General features: G+C 40.5%; 1 protein-coding gene across 8 annotated transcripts in view; it reads right to left on the reverse strand.

Annotated features, from left to right (window-relative positions):
- Positions 1 to 22124, reverse strand: part of LOC131237296 (DNA-(apurinic or apyrimidinic site) endonuclease 2) — a 97097-nt gene extending 74973 nt beyond the window's left edge. For 2 of the 8 annotated variants that reach the window (XM_058234995.1, XM_058234996.1), the window contains exons 1-2: positions 21799 to 22123; positions 4771 to 4882 (exon numbers count right to left, since the gene is read on the reverse strand). In XM_058234995.1, the coding sequence (XP_058090978.1) occupies positions 4771 to 4882; positions 21799 to 21912 (226 nt within the window). In that variant the 5' untranslated portion in view covers positions 21913 to 22123. Of the gene's footprint in view, positions 1 to 4600; positions 4701 to 4770; positions 4883 to 18816; positions 18838 to 19350; positions 19640 to 21798 lie in introns of those variants that run through there. The other 6 variants (XM_058235000.1, XM_058234994.1, XM_058234998.1 and 3 more) reach the window with 6 other exon arrangements.
- Positions 22125 to 23932: the final 1808 nt, after the last annotated feature.

The following is a 23932-nucleotide window of genomic DNA, read 5'->3' on the forward strand; positions in this document are numbered from 1 at the left end:
ATTAAGTATCATTGAAAAACTCCACCATTTTCTCCATGTTTCTCTAATGTTTCCCTAAGTCGGCATTACGTACTTTTAGACCCCATTAAAGAGAAACTTATTGTGCACGCGTCTTTTTTGCAATTATTTGATTCCTAAATATGTAAGTATGTGTACTTTCGCATCTCCTGAAGTGTCATTGAGAAATTCCACCATTTCCTCATCTTTCCCCAATGTATCCCTCTGTCGAAGAAACATTTCCTAGTATCAGCGATAATATCAGTGATGTCGATACATGTTTCTATATCCCCAACAAGTGATACATGTAACAATACTGATACCACAAATATTGATTGGCAATCAATATGAATTGGTCCTTAACTTGATGTAAAGAATGCATTCCTACCAGGAGGTATGCAACAAGAGGTATACATGTCACCACCACCCAGATTTACTTGTAAATGGGAGGAACAAAAGCTTCATTGTCCTAAAAAGGTAATTTATGGGCTAAAAACAATCAATAAGAGCTTGGTTTGACAATTTTAGCAGCACTCTCCTAATAATTGGGTTCCAGTGATGAAGATTTTTAGTTTTATCAACCATGTTTGTCACATGAAAAAAATGGCAAAAGCACTCTCTTGATAGTTTACGTAGATGACATAATCTTCACTAGAAAAGATGAAGCCACCTTCATAGAGATATGAAATCATCTGCAAAAATTTGTCTAGATATCAAAGATCTAGAACCTCTCAAATATTTTCTTCGCATCAAAGTTGCACTACCAAAGCAAGGGATTGTTCTTTCCCAAAGGAAACATGCCACAGATTAATGCGAAGAAACTGTTTTTCTTGCCTGAAAACCAGTTGATACACTTCTTAAGCCAAACTATAAAATTCTATTATAAGATGGAGATCTCCTTCCACATCCTCTATCTTTTTCTTTTTTTTCAAAAGGTGACGATTTATTTATTGATAGTAAGGAGCACGAAGGCTCACACTACAAAGACTATTACATTCCAACTAACATTGACCCATCATTTGGATCAAAGTCTTTTGTACAAAAAATCCACCCTATTACATTCATTTTCCCCCTCCTATATTACATCAACTCCATTCACTTTTATCATGGAAACACCGTCACTAACTTCTGCACTTGACCTCCTTTTTCCTAGTATCTCCACCAGGCCATGCTAAGAGGAGGCCAACCATAGATCCCGGCATCACCCAAAACGAACCGAAGAAAGCAATAAATCCTACCCACGCCTTCCTAGCAAAAGGACAATGAACAAATAAATGATCTACTGTCACTAACCCTCTCATGAACATGACACAACAATTAGGAATAATTACTGATCTCTTCTGACCGTTGTCAATCGTAAGGATCTTATTCCTTCCTGCCAACTGATGCAGGACAATTAACCACTTGCTCTAAAAGCTTGAATTGTTAGAGTATGGCGAATTAATCCCTTTATCTCATAGACCAGGCCCCACATCGCATGGGTTAGAACCTCGGCCGAACCCCCTTCGTGGGCCCCAAATCATATGGACCGCCCACCCCGAGTGTGTCCCCGCATCCCACGAGCTACCCCACTCGAGCCTAGTGTGAAATGCGCATTAATCACCCCCGGTGAAGAGTCTCGAACACGAGACCTCCCCCGTGGGCCCCAAATCACATGAGTCACCCACCCCGAGTGTCCCTGCATCCCGCAGGCGACCCCACTCAAGCCTGGTGTGAAAATGCCCCTACATTAATCACCCCCGGTGAGGAGTCTCGAACATGAGCCCTCCCACTCTGATACCAATTTGATGCAAGACAATTAACCACTTACTCTAAAAGCTCGAACTGTTAGAGGATGGCAAATTAATCCCTTTTATCTCATAGCCCAAGCCCCACATCGCATGGGTTAGGACCTCAGCCAAACCCCCTTCGTAGGCCCCAAATCACATGGACCGCCCACCCCGAGTGTGTCCCCGCATCCCACGGGCTACCCCACTCGAACCCGATGTGAAATGTGCATTAATCACCGCCGGTGAGGAGTCTTGAACACGAGACCTCCCCATTGGGCCCCAAATCACATGGGTCACCCATCCCGAGTATGTCCCTACATCCGATAGGCGACCCCACTCGAGCCCGGTGTGAAAATGCCCCTGCATTACCAACTACGTAAACACCGCCACTTTTGGAGGAGCATAGAAAGACCAAACAAACAATAGTCTCCCACTATCATTGTGTGCAGTTGGGTTACCTAGTGAATCAAGAAACAAACCGTAAAGAGCCCTGACTTTTCCAGCAACCACACCATGGAATCATTCTCGCCCAATTTCCACTTGAGACTGTGAAGCCATTCTAATAACCGAGCACACTCTACTTCTTCGTGTAACAAATTTCTTCAGCATGGGGGAGCCTAGACGACAAAGTCACCAACAAAGGATACACACCTATTAATAGTCATCTCCAAGTCCTTGTCTATTCTGGTTGTGGATAGGAATACAATATAAAGCAGGCTCTCTCCTATCCTTAGATCCTTCCAAAATTGAATTCTTTTCCCATCACCCCACGAGAATTGGATCCCACCTTAAACTTGTTAATCATAGATGTGATTCCCTTCCTCAACCTCGACACTCTATAGAATGATTATGTTTTCACCCACCGCCCACCATCCTATAGGCCATATTTGTCTACTATTACTTTCCTCGACAAGCTCCCTTCCTCCCTCCCAAACCTCCATAGCCATTTAGCAAGGAGTGCTTCGTTTACCTGCCCCAGCCTATGTACTCCCGCTCCACCTTCCTCATATGGCTTACACATGTCATCCCACCTTAGAAGGTGGAACTTATGCATCATCGTTGCTCCTTGACATAAGAAGTTCCTTCTTAGCCGTTTCAATCTATCCACCACCAAAGCCGGGCACGTGAATAGTGACAGAAAACGCACGGGTGGATTGGACATAGCAGCTTTTATTAATGTAAGCCCACCCCCTAACATCTTCCTCTCTATCCTTTCAATGACCTTATCCCAAAGGTGTTTTGGCCGGTTTACCAACACACTAGGATATGTCCTAGGTACTTTGATGGAAATGAACCTACCTTGCACCAAAAAACCTCCGCCAAAGCCTCTACCTTGTCGCTTGTTGTGCACACACCAAACAACTCGCTCTTGGTTATGCTCACTCTTAGGCCCGATACCACATCCTCAATCTTATCAAAAGATTGTTGGAAAGTTGATTTATCTTACTATAACCAGACCAAACATTGCTTATGCTATTGGAGTGATCAGTCAGTTTAAGTACGCACCCCGAACAACACATCTCAGGACTAAAATGGATCATCCAATACCTAAGAGGATCTCCTCACATAGGCATCCTCTATGCTTCTCATGGGCACTTATGAGTTATTGCATATTTTGGCAGAGCTTACTGGAAATCACAATGAGAGATGATTTACTTCAAAAAAAAAAACAAAAACAAAAACAAAAGAACTAATGTGGCTTAAGATGTTAAATTAATTGGGGTTTCTTATTCAAGAACCTATGGAAATCATCATCATTTAAGCCTTATCCCTCATCATCGTCTAGGCCTTATCCCAACTAATTGGGGGCAGGCTTAGGAACCTATGGAATGAGATGTGATAATTAAGCAGCCGAATCCAGTGTTTCATGAAAGTCAACTACTAATTAGAAGGAAATTTGTTACTAAAGAAATTACCAGTCAATACATCAACTCCAACATGCAGTTGGACGATGTGTTTACCAAATCTCTTCCAAAAGCACAATTGATGAATATCACAAACGAGTTGAGAATAAGAGACATTTATGGACTAACTTGAGGAGCTAACACCTGTGGAGCACCATGTTAAGAAAAGTAGAGTACAGATTTCTATACTAGTGTGATGTGTAGATATTGTATGATATCTTGTAACTCATGTAACTCACTGTGTAAATATCTTGTAACCCATCTACATGAAATCCATATATTAGGGTAGAACTCTAGCGGTTTGGGTTAGTTTGAGGGTCAACCCAACCTCAAGAGGACCCAAACAGAAACCCAACCCAAATTCCTCTATACTCGACTCAACCCGACCCAACCCAACCTAAATTCCTCTATTACTGGACTCAACAATACCTGACCCAACCCAAATACATGTCATTATTCCCAACCCAACCTAATCCGAATTTGCTCAACCCGAACACGACGTAATATCAAATAGGGTTGGTAATTTCCAACCCAAACCCAACCCAAGGACCTTGACAACCCAACCCGAACTCGGGTTGGGTCAATCAGTTTCAAGTTGAACCGAAGTCCAGTTGCAGCCCTACCATCAAAGATAATAATAAAAATTCACTCCAATCTTTGACTTAAAGCCCACAATGATGAGATAATGATTCCTGTAGAGTTGAGATTCTAGAATCCAGACTAATATTTTGTATTGCAAAAAAGAAAATACACAGATAAATCATATATGCATGTTTGTTGGTCTTAAGCACAACCAAGCGTTAAAGGAAGATCTACAAACCACAGCCAATGATAACTTAAAAATGAGACTCAGAGAGCACAATGAGAACAGCAATATAATATTATTTTACAAAATGGGCTATGAGAGCCTGAGAGAAGGTATGAAGTAACCTGTAATCCTCTAATTTTTTGCCAGATCTGCTCTTGTTCCAAAAGCAGCATTAAGGTAAGTTGCAATGTATTTCTATGGTTGTTCACTTCTTAATACAACCTAAGGGATTGGACATATTTCAAAAGGGATGCCAGAGGCATGACCATTTTTTAACCAAACAATCGCTTACCAGAATAAGCAACACGTCCTTGCCCAAAAGTGCGAGTGCAAGAAAAGAATGCTTCATATCCCTCAGCCATAAACAAATCTGCTGATAAATCATGCCTCGATACCTTTGTCTCCTGGCAGTTGTCATTGTTCAGCATAAAATAATATTACAAGGCCACAAATTTTTGCATGAAATAAACAGTCTTATCATTTGTAAAACAAATTCAATTCAACAAAAGGGCACCATAGCATAAAAATGAAGAACTATGCAAGAAAAAGGGGTGGCAGTGAGTTAAGTTCAGGCTGGGTCAGGCCAAGACCGACCTGTTCACTAAATGATGGGGACATCTCGCGCACACGCACGCACCCCACGCACGTACGCAAGGAGGATGAGGGCCCCACCATCGATCTGGATCAATGACGACATCCATGGACGACCTCCTAGTTAGAAGACTGTGTTTTGGTTCCTTGGAGTGGACCCGATCGTCATGTGGATCCCACAATTGGATCTCATGATCGTGGCCCACTACTCTAGATGATCTAGTACTTTGAGTTTTGCTTATTATTGTTATTAGGAATATCATTGACGGTTTAGATTGCTTTAATTAGTTGTTATTTTTGTTACTTTGTCTCCAAGTAATAGGGTGCACACATGGCGTGGCTTTTGGGGTATAGATTTTTCTTATAAATAGGCAACCCCTTGTAAGTTTTTTCTCATTGAAGATTATGAATTAAATTCCGCGTTTTTCTGCTTCTCTAATTCTCTAAGTTGTAAAAATCCAATTGGATGTGAAACCCTCCCTTCTTTGAAGGGCTAAGTACCGTGATGCGAAGACACATCCATCTCAAATCGCCCCCACCTCCTACCCTCGATATTCATCATCTCCCACAGCCATCCCATCTCTAAATCCATCCATTTTTGCAGCTAATCCTTCCTCTACAGCAGATTTGCAGAATCAAGCCCTGCAGGTTGGCTGAAACTTCGGCGGAGCACCGTGCACAAACCGGACATCCGATCGTCCCGAAATTTGGCGTGAAGGTGGACCTCCCCTGGCTGACCAGACTAAAGTTGGCCGATTTCAGATTCGTGGGCCCCACACACATGCAACCAGGATCCCATGCACATGCGTCTAGGCCCAGCAGATGTCCACACGTGTAGATCACCTCGGGTTCGTCTATTTCCTCTATTTCACTCATTTCTCACCTTATTTCCCTAACCCTAACCCTAGATTATCCTAAATCCCAAGTTCTATTCCCCTTTTACAACCTTAGGGTTTCCCGAATTGAAACATGTGAATCCCTTGGATTGGAGAAATAATCCTTTGCATATATGGATGAATCTACTCTCATTCTCTCCTTTGATCATTATTTGGTCTATAATTTTAATTAATCCAACCCTAGCATGTGTAGGCTTGGACCCTCGTAGATCCCCCTTGTTGAATGCTTGACTTTATGTGGGATGTGGAATTTTTGTGATTGTTTCTAAATTAGTATGATCTAAAGTCTGAAATCTTGCATATCATATTTAATTTCCATGTCCTGCATCACTAAACCGACCAAGACTCAAGCCAAGCCTAACCTATGACCAAAAACAAGATGACAAGGCCCAACACAATGCTGATTTTCAAGCACAACCCGGCCTAGGCCAACAAAGTAACCAAAAAAAGGATTGAGAAGGCTCAAACCCAAGTATTTCCACACCAATTGACTGGTCTTCAACACTACAGCAAACATGCATTCATCCATATTTCATCATCATCATCTAAGCCTTATCCCAACTAATTGAGGTCAGCTACACAAATCCTATCCCACCATTCCACTCTATCAAGGACCATGTCCTCAGACCAGAGGTCATCAAATCTTTCCTTACTAACTCCACCAACTTTTTTTTATGAATAAAACACTACCTTGACGCACATACTTCTAGGCCTTCCCCTTCCCCATTTACAACCTTCAACTTGAACCAACTGACTCCTAAGTCCTAACTGATGCAGTTCTTGCTCTCTGATACCCCCAGTCAAACCATTTAAAGTATATTTCTTCTCATCTTATAACCAACTAGGTCTACCCCTAAGTTCACTTAAGATGGGTTCATTACTTTCTATCCTTCCGCATCTTAGCACTCATCCAACATCATCGTTTCAGCCACAATCATTCTATGAACATGTTGTTCCTTGACTGCCCACCATTCTATCCCATAAAGCATGGCCGGTGTTATAGTTTTCCTATAAAATGTCCCCTTCAGTTTGATTGGTATGTACGCTAACTTAAAACTACAGAGGTGCACCCCAACTTCCTCCACCCAGCTCTAATTCTATGAGCGATAGTTCTCAATCTTCCATTCTAATGAACTATTGCCCCAAGATATCGAGAGTGGCCATTTTGGGGTACTTTTTGGCCATCAATCTTGACTAATTGCTCACTTCCACTCATTGTTCAAGGTATCCCCGATATTATCGAAATATCCCCAATATTTATCCCCATCTCCAGATCGACGATACCGATAACACCAGTAGTCTCAGAAATTCCAGGTATTGGCAATGTATCGCTAAGTATCACCAATGTATCGATATCACTAATGTATCGCCAAATATTTTCAACTGTGGAAATTCCAAGTATCGCTTGTATAGCCATTGTATTGGCGATATTTCGATAATATCGCCAATGTATCGATATCGCTAAAAATCTATTTATTAAAAAACATTTCATTTATTTTATAAGCACATGGTTATATGCGGTGTTAAAATTGTTGACGATACTATCGATCATATCGCGATATTATCATTATCGCAACATGGGCAATATCAAGACCACAATCTTTCGTTTCCTTTCTAGTTATCGATGATTTCTCAGCAAAATTTTATTTGTTGTGGATATTGTGAAATATCGATAGATATTTGGATGGAAGGTTGGCTGGATAGAGGGGATGGAAAGGATGGTTGCATTAGTTTCTTACGACAACACATTCTTTTAGGCCTCCATTAAATGAAAACTTTTTATGTATGCGTTCCTTCTGCAATTTTTTTTGTTCTTAAATATGCAAATATGTGTATTTTAGCATCTTCTGAAGTTTCACTGAAAAAATCCACCATTCTCCCCATGTTTCCCCAACTTTGCCATTATCGGCGATATCAATATTGTTTCCGTATCCCAGACCGGCGAAACTTGTAGTGATACCGATACTTTGAACATTGCTTCCACTCTAGTATTACTAAAATTGCATTTCAAGTACCCCTGTTCTTAAAAATCAATATAAAAATAAAGACTATGTTCGTCCATATTTCTTATTTATATATATGGGCAGGTCTACTTGAGTTAAGGCTAACCCTTGCCCAACTGATTTACTCAACTAGGCCACATTTTCTAACCCGAGTCTAGCATGAAACCCAAAAAACATAGCCCAAGCATGTCTTTTTTTTATAAGCTGGCCAAATTGGTAGTCCAATATATCAACCCAATCATCGCCATCCATAGTCAGAAAGACACCTTGTCTAACCCAAAGTTATGGTAACAAAGTGACATAAATCCAAGCAATGCAAAGTATTGAACAGTACATTTATATAACAACGGCTCCAAAAGAATGCAGCGGAGAACTTAATCTTCACCATCATTAATGTCCTAATAGCCTTAGCATAACTATTTGGGGCCAGTTTAATTCTCAAGATTGCTTGGCAAAAGTTAACTAGTTTCTTATAACTTCAACAAATGACACTACAAAGAGAAAAATACATACCAATGCTTAGAAAATAAAAACAACTAATCAACCTAGGAACAGGCCTCATCACCTCAAATAAAGCATGGCCGGTCTTATAGTTTTCCTATAAAATCCCCTTCAGTTTGATTGGTATGCGGCGCTAACATAAAATTATTGAGGTGCATCCCCACTTCCTCCACCCAGCTCTAATTTTATTAGCCACCAGTCTCAATCTTCCATCCTAATCAAGGTATTCAAAATCGGTTACGTAATGGTAATGGTCATAACCGTTACACGTTATAGGGTCAAAACGGCCGTAACGAATGTTACAGAAAAAATAGGCCGTAAAGGCACTGTAATGGTCCCATAACGGACACTAACAGCCCCAAAACGGTCCCATAACAGCCCTGTAACGGTCCTATAACAGTTATTTGAGAAAATAAAAAAGGGCCATAACGGCCGATACGAGGGCCGTAACGGCCAATACAGTGCGTTTCATAACGGTAACAGTGGTGGCCGTTATGGCCACCGTTACTGTTTTCGAACACCTTGATCCTAATGAATTATTGACCCAAGATATCGGAAATGGAGTGGTCATTTTGGGGTACTTCCTGGCCATCACTCTTAACTAATTCCTCATTCCCACTCCATTATTACTAAAATTGCATTTCAAATACTCCGGTTACTAAAACTATGTTCTTCCATATTTCTTAATTATTTATATATAAATATAATATATGGGCAGGTCTTCTTGAGCCAAGCTTAACCCTTGCCCAACTGGTTTACTTAAATGGGCCATATTTTCCAACCTGAGTCTAGCATGAAACCCAAAAAATACAGCCCAGGCATGTCTTTTTCAAGCTAGCCAAATTGGTAGGCCAATAGATCAATCCGATCATCACTGTCCATAGTTAGAAAGATGCCTTATCTAATCCTTAGTTATAGCAACAAAGTGATATAAATCGAAGGAATGTGAAGTATTGAATAGTATGTTAATATAACAACTGATCTAAAAGAATGCGAGGAAGAACATAATCTTCACCATCATCATCATCCTAATAGACTTAGCATCAATATTTGGGGACAGCTTAATTCTCAAGATTGCTTGGTAAAAGTGCAAGGACTAGCTGCTCATAACTTCAACAAGTGACACTACAAAGGGGAAAATGCTTACTAATTTTTTGAAAATAAAAATATCTAACCAACCTAGGATTAGGGACCGTCACCTCAGATAAAGCATGGCCGGTCTTAGAGTTTTCCTATAAAATCTCCCATTCAATTTGATTGGTATGCGGCGCTGACATAAAACTACCAAGGCACATCCTCACTTCCTCCACCCAGCTCTAATTCTATGAGCAACAGTTCTCAATCTTCAACTCTGATGAATTATCAACCTAAGATATCAAAAGTGGTCATTTATGGGGTACTTATTGGCCATCAATCTTAACTAGTTTGCTGCTCATTGGATGAGTTGGTGGAGACAGTGAGGTGTGAGTGATCCAAGGCTCAATCCTTGGTAGTGTCTCCTTTCGAAAAACTAGTTCCTCATTTCTACTCCAAAATTACTAAAAAATACTCTTGTATCTCTCAATTTCAAAAGACTGAGAGATTTCGCATGGTAGCTGAGAGATGATTCCAGAAAACCCATCCCGCAAGAGACGCAAGATCCGAGAGAAGATACACATTCCAAGGGAGGAAGAATCTCAAGCTAATCCAGTTGAAGCTCATGAAAAGGGGATGAATGGAAGATACGGTCGCGCAGAGAAACTCAAAGCAAAATCCAAGAATGGACATCCTGAGGAATGGATGATAGTCTCAAGGAGAAAGAAGAAGGTAGGATTTGCTTACATGAAGGGGTCAAAGGGTCGATCAATTAGAGACTTCCCAACCATTTCCATAGAAAACTTTCCACCTGAACGGAACCATACCCAATTGCAGAGTGTTTTCCAGCAATGTGGTAAGTATATGGAATCACCACCCGAGAAGACAAAAACTGCCCGAAGGGTTTTGCATTTGTTCAAGTACAGACTCCAGAGGAGCTAGCTTGAGTTGTAGAGAATCTCAACGGAAAGCCCTTCCAAGGTAGGACTCTCCTCGTCCCGAAGGCTCCCTATGAACTGGGGTCAATGGATATTCAGGACCAAAAGTAGGGGGTTAACATAGCGTATAGAGAGGAAGAGACATCAGCGGAGGGCGCAGGAGGGGACTCTAAGGCAATAGGAAAAAATGGAGGGGGACGAATAGATGCAATGGATGGTAAAGCAGTGAAAGAACATGGGAGGTTGGGTGGGGACAAAGGGCTATGGGTAGCAAAATCTTACGCTGAAGTGGTCAAAGGGGGAAAAGGGTGGCTTGTCTGGGGCTCAAAGAGTATCTTAATCTAAGGAAGGCATAAGGAATCAGATGGATAGGAATGGATGGGGGTGGTGGGGACTCCAGTGGTCAAGGTGAACTTGGAGATATTGAAGGCATCTCTACAGCTATCAATTTCTCTTCTCCTTATATCCAGAGAAGGGGCTTTGATATCGGAAATTAAGTGCTAGTTTCTTGCCTGCTATGGGTTGAAGAAAGAGGATTGTGTTATCCAACTATTAGGTGGGATGGAGTTTTGGGTATTTGTTATAACCGATGCAAACACAAATCAAATTCTTGTCGTAGCAGTGCTCTTCAATGATAGTCCAGTCAAAGCAATATACAAATGGGAGGAGAAATCCTTCTTTAGGGTGACAAAGGTCTAGTACTTGCTATGTGGAATCCCATTAGAATTGTGTGAAGGAGGTTTTCCAAGCTCTAGGATCCTGTTTGGGTGAGGTAGTTGCCGTCGATCACAATATAGAGAAGGGGGAGCAGATCAGCACAGCTTGGGTATGTGTAAGAAGGAGAAGTATTCTTCCTTATTTGAATTCTATAGCAGTTTTTGTATGGAAGGAAGGATTAGGGGTGGGGGTGACGAGGGAATTCCAATGGGGGGTTCCGTTCAAATGGGGGGAGGAATGGAAGACGAGAGAGGCTAAAGCCTAGGCGGAGCAGGAAGGTCACCTCTAGATGATCCTAACCCTATAGGTAAACCTTATTGATCATCCATTAGCCTTAGAAGCTTAATTGGAATATGATAAGGTTAGAAGAGGTGCAAAGCTGCTGTGAAATCATTTACCCAAAATAACAGTTTTCGAGTGGTCCTCAATCCCATCGATGGGACTCGATGGAATCGAAGGACCACTCGATCCGATCGAAGAAACAGTACAGCAACCTCGATGGGATCAACAGAGGGTTCAATCCTGTCGAAGGACCTTCGATCCCATCAAAGGCCCTTTTGATCCTATCAACAGAGCCGTTTACTAGCCGTTTTATAGTTGTTGCAAATTAGTTTCTTAAAAAAGGGTATTCGGTTCTTGGGCATGATGATGGGCTTTTAGTACAATAGAAGCTTAGGAGATTCCACACTTATATCCCACATTCCAAGCCTCTAAAACCATGAGATCTAAGTCATCTTCCTTGTGATTTATCACTTGAAAGAGGATTCCAACCTCAATGAAGAAGATGAACTTAATTTCCACCTTGTTCTAGATATTAGACTTAAACCAACAGTCAAATCCTTATCTAAACCCTCTAGAACACCCATCTAGGTGAATCCCCTAGGAAATTACAACATTCTCATGTGTTGTAGGAGATTCACCCAACCTCTCGTTACCTTGGTCACCTCAATGTAGCATCGCAGGTAAGGTGTTTGATCTTGGAGCTAAAACATTGGCAAAACATCGACGCCAACAATCAAGGGGAACTGATTGAAGCATGGGAAAGCATCGATCACGCAACCCAAGACAACGTGTTAAAGAGGCTCAATTCGACAAGTGTCATTTAGTGAGTTCATACTCTCCTTCCTTGTGTAGGATTGAGGGTAAGAGTTTGTGACCTAAACTCGATGGGTTCTTGTGTAGGACATACGATCTTGTGTAGGGTCGAATTCACTGGATACAGATGTATACGTGTTAGTCTTCGTGGGAGCTTCTGGCGAGAGTAAACGTAGGTCCTTGGACTAAGACCGAAGTTGTTAGTTAGCCGATAGAAAACCAACTAAAGTATCTTGCGAGAGTCTCCGGCAGGAGTGTACGATAGGTCCTTGTGTAGTACTAGTTCAGAAACAATCACATAAAATTCCACATCTTACATAAAGTCAAGCACTCAACAAGGGGAATCTATGCGGGTCCCGGCCTACATATGCTAGGGCTGGATCAATTAAAGTTATAGACCAAACAATGCTCAAAGGAGAGTAGATTCAGCCACACGTGCACAAGAATATTTTACCCAATCCAAAGGATTCACAAGTTTCAATTCGGAAAACCCTAGGGTTGGAAAAAAGGGCAAATAAATTGGGAGTTTAAAACAATCTAGAGTTAGGGTTAGGGAAATCAAGTAAGAGGAATGAATGAGAGGAGAAAGTGAACCTGAATCCCGCCCGTGCGTGTGGACAACAAGCCACACCTAACGCACGTGCGCTTAGGGCTGTCCGCACGTGCGCGGGGCTCACGCACCCAAAAACCCCCTCTTGGGGCTGGTCGACTAGGGTTGGGCTACAAACCTCCCAAGTTTCGGCTCGATCCGACGTACGGTCCATGCGTGGTGCTCGCCAAAGTTTCAGCCCTCCTGCAAGGCTAGATTCCAAAAATCTGCTATAGAGAAGGAACGGCTGCAAAATAACAATGGATTTGAACGTTGAATGGCTGTAGAGAAAGGTGAATATGGATGGTAGAAGATGGGGGCGAATCGGGATGGGTATGGCTTCGCGCCACAGTAGTTAACCCTTCGAAGAAGGGAGGGTTTCGCACCCAATTGGATTTTCACAACTCAAAGAGGAGCAGGAAAACACAGAAATTTTATTCAATCTTCAATAAGAAAAAAGACTACAAGTGGTGCCTATTGATAATAAAATCTTATAACCCAAAACTCGCGCCATGTGCGCATCCTATTACTTAGAGACGAAGTAATTACAAATAACAACTAATCAAAATAATCTACACCGTCCATGATGTTCCTAATAATAATAATAATCAAAACTCAAATTACTAACTCATTTAAAATAGTAGGCCATGATCATGAGAACCCATGGTGGGATTCACATGATGATCGGATCCACTCCAAGGAACCAAAACGCAGTCCTCTAATTAAGAGGACCTCCCTGACCGTCGTCATCGATCCAGATTGATGGTGGGACTCTCCTCCTTGCATGCGTGCGTGCGTGCATGGGCGGGTGATGTCCCCATAAGGTAAACCGAATTTAAAATCTCTGATCATGAAATCTGGTACACTCAGAGAGAGTGCGTCCGTCGAGAGTGGAGTAGGGAAACCAAACCACCATACATGTGTTTGGGATTGTCTTTTATGCACTTTTCTATTTATGCTTATGTGATTGATTAGCGAATTATATGTATGCATGATTAGATAAATACTAGGAGATTGATAGTTAGCACATCTCACACACACATGTACACCATCATTTATATACTAGTTGCTTAAATGGCTTATCTATTGTAGTCTATGTGATTGGACCCTCTATTGGCTTGGAAGCATTAAAGTTAATTGCCTTACCTAATTTAAATTGGCATATTTGTTTAAGTAAGCAAATGTATGTTAATTGGCAAAATTTTATTTGGACCTAATCAACCCCCCTAGGACATAGCATTCATTCCTTAGCTCCTCCAAGCTTCCACGCATAGTCATGGCATCCTACACATGCAATTTCATTCAGGGGGGATGGATGTGTCTACCTCTCTAGGAGAGTGTACGAGAGTGGGTATAATAGCTTTGGTCCATTGAGATGAGCAAACAGATGCTTTTATTATGGATGTCATGGAGCAATCTAGGCCATCTACGTCTTTTGATGAGGCAAGAACGGTGAGGGAGAAGGTCGATTCAGATCAAGAGGCTTGAAGGCTTTTATAAGCTCGGACTTCGGGTGAATGTCTTTCAACTTGATTTGAGGCCTGAGCGGGAGGTCTGGATTTTCATTCGATTCCAAACCGAAGGCTTCTCCTAATACAAGTATGGTGGAGATTGCTAGTTCGCTCAAGGCCCCGACTCATGCGAATCATGCTCACATTATAACAAAGAGACAAATGTTGCTTTCCATTAGCAGGGGTTAGAGATCATTGACTAGTCGATGAATCTCGTGGCAACATGTGTCAATGATGTCTACAAGAGTCAGCAAATGCCTCTCTCAACCCAGAAGATGGAGGGATGCAGCATAGATGTTTAGGGGGCGAGGGGGGGGCGGCTCAAGAGAGAGACTTGAACTCATGTCCCATTCGCCAAGTGCGGAAATATGTGAAGCTATTTCACATGCATCCCAATTTTTATTTAACGCTCGCACGTGGAAGATCAATCAAGTAGTTATAAATAGAGGGAGGCTTATTGAAATAGAAGCTTACGCAAGAAGCACGACCTTTTTCCTCTCAAAAAAGACATCAGCCTCAATGTGGGACACATTGGATAGCATAACGATGCGGGGCAGATCATCACCTTTGAGAAAGGGCCAGTGGAAGATCAATGGCAAGCAGAGAAAGAACGAGTTGGAACTGTATACTCAAGATGATGAGGTAGCAAGCACTAATGTCTTTGACGATGCTCTAGATGTCACTCCGCTTCAGGCAGTGAGGGAGCTGCCTTCAGAAATAGTCTCAAATCTTCCCATTCCTGCTGAAGTTTCACAGGAACCTAATGGGGAGGCTCCAATATCTGGGGAACATTTGGAATGTTATCACGACATGATAGAGAGGGGGTGGGTTAAGTCAATGGATCTTAACTTCAGTGCCAATAATGACAATGTTCATGCTTTCATTCATTTTGTTAAAGACCGAGGATCCCAAAGGACTTAGGGTATGCGATTACAGAAGGCGAGACCAAAAACTCTGAGAGGGTGGAGAGAGTTGTTAAATTTGGAGTGTTTCGTCAATTATGACTCTCATAGTAAACACTCTGATGAAAGGGAAGAGGAGCTCTAACGGTTTCCCAATGAAGATCATAAGTTGGAATGTTCAGGAGCTGGGAAGCTTGGAAAAAACGAATCATGTCAAATACGTATTGGGTAAATATATGGATTAGATAATAGCCCTTAAGTAACGAAGCTTGATAAGATTGTAGAAGCTTAGGAGGGACTTCTTGTGGAAGGACTTGAATGAAGGCTACGTATTCCATCTTTTAAAGTGGGAAGATGTTTGCAAGCCTATCATCGACGGAGGGGCTGGTCTAAGAGACCTTCTCAACATGAATCGCATTCTTCTTGGGAAATGGTTATGGCATTTTGGCATAGAGGAAGGGAACTTCTAGAGGGAAATCATCGATTCCAAATATGGGGTTACAGTCGGGGGGTTGGGAGGCTAAGGAGTCCTCTCTCTACAAGGCTTCAAATACTTGGAAGTCGATTATGTCACTCAAGTCATAATTCAAGAAAGTCATTTCCTTCTCTATTGGCAACGAGTTTAGAGTCAGATTTTAGGAAGATGAGTGGTGTGGTGATCTACTCCTATCACAAGTCTATCCCAATTTAGCTCGGTTAGCACCTTCAGTAGATATTAAATTGGCGGAGTGCTTTTCGACTAGGGGTCTTGAAGTATGCTGGACTCGGTCCTTGTAGAAGGGGCCTGACAGATTCAGAAGTGGAAGAGTTTGTCTCTTTTGGAGATGCTTCACTATGTTTCTCCTCCCAGTGGTAGTGATGAAATGGTTTAGAAGCACATAGTTCCGGGAAGTTCTTGGTGGGCTCGTTCTATAATCTGATCCACTCCTCCACGAGGGGTGTCGACACTGGCCCGGCCTAACACTTTTGGCATTACGATATCCCTCCCAAAGTTGCAACCTTCACTTGGTTGGTAGGAAGGAAGAAATTTTTAACAATTGGCAACTTGCAACAACAGTCGATGGTCATCTCGAATAGACGTTACCAATGTAACTTGTAAGCAAGCAGCGGAGCATCCAAGGTGTGGTCCATTTCTTATATTTTTTCAACTCATCATGGGCTATGCTAGCAATGCATGGGACCTCCTTTGGGCATGGCATGGTGGAGGTTTGAGTATAAAGGAAGGAGCCCTTTGGCATATGACTCTCCCACTTGTTTGGTGGGTGACATGGAGCGAAATGAATAGGCGTTGTTTCAACAATGCTTCATCGTCAGTTGAGACAGTGATTACATAGGTGAAGGGTCTTGTTTTTTAATGGGCCTCCCTCCTAAAAAAACCTTGAAGACTAGCATCGTTTAATTCTTCTTTTTCTTTTTCTACTTCTTCCTTTCGGGACTTCATTCCCCTTTATATTCTTTTCTCACTGGTTATTGTTGGTGGACCTTTAATAAATTCCCACTAACCTTCAAAGGAAAAAAAAAATTTTGATTGATGACCGACTTCTTGATATAATCTGGGGAGTAAAGAACATGGGTTGGGTTGCACTGGATGTAAAAGAAATGGTGGGAGGGATTTTGGTGGCATAGAATAAAGATTTATGGGTGATGGAGGACAGTTTTATTGGTTCCTTTTCAGTATCAGTATCTTTCAAAGACAGTTTCTCTGGTAATAGATGGATATTCACAGTGGTACATGGGTCGTGTTTTTTGAGTCGCGGACAAGTCTTCTAGGCAGAGCTAGATGGGAACAGAACTCAATTTAATAGGCCAGGGTGTGTGGAAGGCGACTTCAACGTTGTTAAATTTGCATACGAAAAAATTACCAAAAGTTGGGTGACAAAGAGCTAAATTCACATGGTCTAATAGGACAGTGCCAGTTATGTGCCGTCTGGACAGATTCATGCTTTTAGTAGATTGGGTTGAAGAATACTCATTGGTTCATCTCCAAGCTCTGCCCAGACCAACATTTGATCACAGGCCCTGGAAGATAGCTGGGGGTCGAAATCTTTCTGGTTTGAACTAATGTGGCCTGGAAATGGACGGCTTGCCAGACCTAATTAAGGAATGGTGGTAACCCTTCGATATAAAAGGCCCGACTTGCTTTGTGTTGTTTTAAAAACTTGAACTTCTTAAAAGCAAACTAAATGTCTAGAAAAAAGAGGTCATGGGAAGAAGAAATGATGTGTAGAGAACATCCTAAATGAAATTCATGGGTTGGACATTAAGGAAGAGGCAAGTGGGCTTTCTTATGAGGAATGGCACAAATGCACAAAACTATTGGCAGAATACTCCAAATAGTTGAAAGAAGGGGAAATAAAATGGCGGCAAAGATCTATGGCCCTTTGGCTCAAAGAGTGTGACAAAAATACTCGTTTCTTCCAAGTATAGCCATTGCAAGAGCAAGAAATAATCATATTAGCAATCATATGGTTGATGGAAGAAGAACTGAAGACAAGGAACAAATTTGCTCCTCAGTGGTACAATATTATTCGCAGCTCCTTTCTTCTGTCTAATGGAGTATACCAAAGTTAGATAACTAATAGTTTGAAAGCTTATCTACCGAGGAAAGGGAATCTCTAGAGAAGCCTATCACTAAAGAAGAAATCAAATTGGCTATTGATTCATTGGGTAAAGACAAGACCCCCAGTCTAGATGGATATCCCATGGCGTTTTTCCAAGTCTTCTAGGAAATGCTAAAAAGAGAGGTGATTGATTTTGTACAAGGGTTTTTTTTTTAAAATGGTAGCTTAGCGGCAGGGATAGGGGCAACCTTTATTGCCATTATTCTGAAACAGGTGGAGAAACATTAAATGACGTTTAATTGGAAGTGCCTATAAGATTGTTGCAAAAATCCTCTCATCCAGATTCAAGGTGGTGTTAGTTGAGGTGATATAGAAAAATCAAAGAGCCCTCATGGCAGACAGGTAGATTTTGGATGGTGCACTCATAGCGCATGAATATAATGACTCTAAAAATAGAGAAGGAAAGGTTGGAATAGCATGCAAACTTGATATCGAGAAGGCCTACAACCATGTGGATTGGAGGTTCCTCAAGTACATGTTGGGTAGGATTGGATGCGGAAGCAAATGGATTCGTTGGGTGCGAGAATGTGTTTCTTTAGCTTGCTTCTCAGTGTTAATGGTTCCCCTAAAGGTTTCTTTAAAGCTTCAAGAGGTCTTAGGCAAGGGGATCCGCTCTCGCCTTTTTTGTTGGTAGTGTTGGCGGAAGCCTTAATCAAAATGCTATTGAAAGGGCAAGAGGCAGGCCTTATTTCCGGTTTTAAAACATCACATGGGGGAGTAAGGATATCTCATTTACAATATGCAGATGACACAATACTATTTTGCAATATAGAGCTATTCAAGGTCAATAATTTGAGGAAAATAGTGGGGTGCTTCGAAGAGGTTTCCAATTTAAAAGTTAATGTCAAAAAAAGTGAAATGTTGGGCATCGGATGAACTAAGAAGTTCAAGAATACGCACATGTATTTGGATGTGGAGTTGGGTCTTTCTCCTATGAGGAGGTGGTTTCTTTATACGTTATCCTTCAAAAAAAAAAAACTCTTGTTACAAAAATTGTTCTTGTCCATATTTCTTATTTATTTATAGAAATAATATATTTGGATAGGTATACTTGAGCCAAGGTTAACTGATGCAGCCCGATGCGGTCACAATGGACAGCTTAAATACACTAACGTCAAAATAGTGTATCTTCTTGAATACAAGTCCGATCGAGGTGATTCAAAAGCCAAAATGAAGCTTGATGAGACTTGTTTCAGGGGAAAATAAAGAAAAAATAAAATAAAGTAGAACATGGCTGATTTTAGGATGTTTTGAAACTGCCCAGAAAATGGTCGGTTTCAGGTAGCTGGTACTTCAAGAACTTTTATATTGTTTTTGGAACTCGGAATGGAAAGAAATTTTATGGTATGAAAGCAGACTAGATGATGAATTGCTAGAAAAATTATATAAATAATTCATTAATTAAAAGTGTCAAAAACGTCACAAGAAACAAACCTGACAGAACTGAAAATTTCAGCAACTACAAGTTGCCGATAAAGCGGACAAGTTAGCAATGGACCGGGAATCACTCCACCGGTATGGGATTGGAATCACTCACGACCAAAGAGGAATCACTCAACTCTCTCTTCTGCTGGAAATTTGTAGGAAACAATATGTTTTTTAATAACTCAAAAGAGGATTCTATTTCCCATTGCAAATGGGTCATTAAATAGACCAATTACAACCACCTCTCATCAATGCATTAATGAAAACCATGGGTTCCCAATGCATGATACACCTTTCTAAAAAAAAAAATACAAGTTTCTAGGCCATGCAAAAACACATTTCCAAGACATACTAAAAGGCTATTCATGCATAATTACAGCATACAGCATTTGATTGCAAAAAGTTAAAAAAATAAAATAAAATAAAATAAAAAATTGTAAGTTCAGAAAATTCTGTCATAAACAGGAAAAATAAAAATAAAAATTCAAAAAATCGCCAAATCGAGAAGAAATGTGTAAATCTATAGTATTGAAAGCCTATTCATGCATCATCACGGCATTTGATTGAAAAACGTAAAAAAAAAAAAAAAAAAAAAAATTGAAAATGTTCAAAAAATTCAGCATAAATAGAAAAAATAAAAAGTTCAAAGAAAAAAATCCCCAAATCAAGAAGAAATGTGTAGATCTATAGTATTCAAAAGGCTATTCATGCATCATTATAGCATTTGATTGAAAGAAGAAAAGAAAATCTGAAAATTTAAGAAAATTCTAGCATAAATAGAAAAGACCAAAAAATCAAAAAACAAAAAAACAAATCAAGAAAAAATCAGGCACAATTCCTTCGATTTGGGTTTCTAATATATTTTCAACTCGATTTCAGCAATAATAACAAAAAAATAGGCATTTTACCTTTCTTTTATTTTTCCCAAATTGGGTACCGGCGCTTCAATTCTTAGATTTGATTTCAAAAATGATGTTTTGATCTTCAAGTGTAGTGCAAATCTAGTCAGAAATGGGCTTCAAACAATCGTTGAGGTATAAAAAAATATATATAATAATAATAATAATAATAATAATAATAATAATAATAAATAATTTTAAAAAAAATAATTGAAAAGGGAAAGGAGTAGAGAGGAAGGGGGAAATTTGAAAAAGGAGTGCCAATTGTGGGGCTTTATGCCCAAACTGATACAAGTACGGCAAATCAGGCTGATATAGGTTCAATTTTTTTTATCGGACCAATATGGACCCATATCGTGTACCATCTCATGCCAATATGGATACAATATGCCTGTATCGGCCGATAAAATACTGATATTTAGATCTATGCTTATCATAGATATTTGGGGCCAGCTTAATTTTCAAGATTGCTTGGCAAAAGTTCAATGACTAGATGCTTATAGCTTCAACAAATGACCCTACAAAAGGGAAAATACATACAAATGCTTAGATATAAAAACATCTAATCTAACTAGTATTAGCGCCCATAACCTCACATAAACCCCCATTGAAGTAATAAGTACAAACCAACTAATACCACATAAAGAAGTGGCTGATTATGCCACAACTTGGTTGAAAGTTGCTTCCAACTTGGCAAGCCTTCATTTTAATTTATTTTAGGTTTCTTCAATTTGTTTGCTGAAGCACCATGTTCATACACCAGCTAACTTGATTAACCAAGGGTGAGAGATGAATTTGGTATATGCACATATTGACATGTAGTAACCATGTAATGAAGGTTGTGGTCTATTAGTCGTAGTGCTAAAGTGATTTTTATTTATTTATTTATTTATTTATTTATTTATTTATTTATTTATTTGCTTGGGCAACATGGCATTCTGTTATTTTCTTGTTCAGAGTGGATGGTCTTTTGCAGCTTTAGGAAATAGGCTGTCATTGCTAGTCTGCGACTAAGTTCCAGAATACACAGGCTAATCCATAGGTAAGATAAAAACAGCCCCCTATTTGAATTAGGCGGATTGTGAGCAGTCAAGGTGTTCTAACAATGCTGAAGACAAATAGCAGGAAAACCAACAATAACTATTCTTGTAATCGCCTCTACAGTCAATAACAAATCAATGAGTTGCTCGTCAGCTGCCATCTCAATCCAGACAACAGGCCCTGCCCATTTATAGGAAACAACAAATCCATGCATCGCATTCATCAGCTGCCATCCGAATTCAGGAAAACGGCCCCGCCCATTTTCCACCATCATCAAATGAACAAAACTAGATAACCCATTCAACCAATGTTAAATGAATTTCTTGTCTAAAGACCCAAACTGAATATTCCCTGCCATATAATATCCAGTCCTGTGCTTTATAAAACCCATCCATTCCATTCGAGCAAATGCATCTGTTTTTGCGACTTACGTGAATAAAGATGAAAACAAAGAATTAATGACACCAAAAATGTTTTTTTTTTTTTTTTTTTTTTTTTTTAAAGGAAAATTTCCAACCTGAATGCAAATGATGTCTGCTTGGAGGGAATTCAGGAACTTTAATAGAGAGCCGTATTGAGCAATTCTTTGCTTGAGGCCGTTCACATTGTATGTGACAATCTTCATCCCCATCCTTTTGAAATTTCATGAATATCCAAGGGAGACAAGGAATTGCCTTCTTTTGGGTGGATTGAGAGCGGAGAAGAATTATAAGATCCTCGACGCGAGGATTTGCTCAGTATAGACGAGCCTTTTGTTCTTAAAGGTGCGTAACTTGGTCCGACTATCTGCTCCATTCGTCCGTCGTGTCCCAACGTTAATCGACGATGCCCTAAGGGGCCGTTTGGGAGCGTGGATTCGGAACCCCTAGATTTGAAACTCTCTTATTGTGTTTGGCATCCTACATTCATAATTAACTTTAATCCAAAAGTAGCTATGCATATAATATTTATAAGGGCTTGAATTTAATTACTAAATCAACTTTAATATCTCTGCATATGTAGTGTTTGAAACAATGGTTATAATAAGCCCTTTGAAATACATACTTGGCCCGAAAATGATGAAATTCCAAGTCTCAAATGGGATACAAGCACAAGATCATGTACAAATAACTAACCAACAATTTTTAACCGTTGATTTACATGGACAATGTTTAGATGGCGCTGATCATCGTATTAAACTAATTATAGTGATGCAATTGATAATCTAATTATTTTGGAATATCATTAGTGGGTCATGTGTCCAATAAATTAATAATATAGTGACACACATGTTACAAATGTAACTCTTGGAAAGATTTTAGATGTAATCCAAGCTTTCACCGTGGATTTGAAACTCCCTAGATTCGAAATCCCAATTACTTTATGGTGCCAAACAACCAAGGGATTTGAAACCCCCTCAAATTCCCTCAAATCCATGGTGTCAAACTACCCCTAAGAATCTCCAACTCCAAGATTCTGTATTTATCTTGTTAACTAGAGTTTGTAAGCCAAGGAACGAAGGGTTAGGATTGCCCACGAAGGATACTTTTTTGGAGCAAATTGGCTGGGACCCCAAAACCAGCCATGTGGGTGGTGGACTCGAATACGGTAGTGACACCGCCAGTCCCCCCTCCATACTGATCGGTGCTGGAAAAGCTCTATGGGCCCCACCATGATATATGTATTTTATCATTTCCGTCCATCCATTTTTCGAGATCATATTAAGGAATGAGCCCAGGTAGATCCAAATCTTATGTGGACCACACCATGGGAAACAGTGGTGATTGAACGCCCACCATTAAAAACTTATCAAGGACCAGAGTTCTGGATAAGCTGATTTTTATGTTTTACCTCCATCCTAGTATGGGTGACTTATTCAATGGGTTGGATGGCAAATAAACATCAAAGTGAGCATAGAAAGCTTTTTATTATAGGCATTTTCTGGTGGTGTGATCCACCTGAGATTTAGATCTGCCTCAGTTTCGGGCTCATGCCCTTAAATGAGCCGAAAAATGGGTGGACCGCGTTGATGAAACACATAGTGTCATGCCCCAAACTCGAAAATCGGGCTCACAAAATTCCCGATCACCGAATTCGGCGCCGACAGCCTCCATAGTGCCCATTCTCGGATCCCGGCACTCATATACCAGATTCCGATCCTGAGAACCTACAAGGAGGATTTTCAGTATGATTTTTTTTTTTGTAATGGAGCATAACCACAAGCATAACCAAGTCACAAAAAAACATTACCACATATCCACTATATCAAAAACTTTAAGTACAATGCGGAAAGGAAAATACAAGGTGATCAAAAAGCTCCAAAATAGTCAGATGTACACTCCTGCCTCAGCGTTGCTGCTGTCCAACGCTACCTGCACGCAACGGTCGTGCATAAGCTTACAAAAGCTTAGAGGGTAGTGTAAGTGTGTGCGCAAGGCAAGCGCCAAGTGTACAATATCAGAGTAATGCGGAAATATGCAGTAAGTCCATGAATGCAATCGGCCATACCAAGGCCATGCGATGCGAAGCCTATATAGCCAAATGTCATATGCGAGATGCAAAGCAAGCATGCCAGTACTCATCAAGTACACATATCAGTACAGTTCCTCTCTGGGATATCACCGGGGTCTAGTACACTCCACACTGACTGCTGCCTCCCTAGCCGCACAGCC

This window comes from Magnolia sinica, chromosome 2 (assembly GCF_029962835.1).
Source record: "Magnolia sinica isolate HGM2019 chromosome 2, MsV1, whole genome shotgun sequence".
NCBI lineage: Eukaryota > Viridiplantae > Streptophyta > Magnoliopsida > Magnoliales > Magnoliaceae > Magnolia > Magnolia sinica.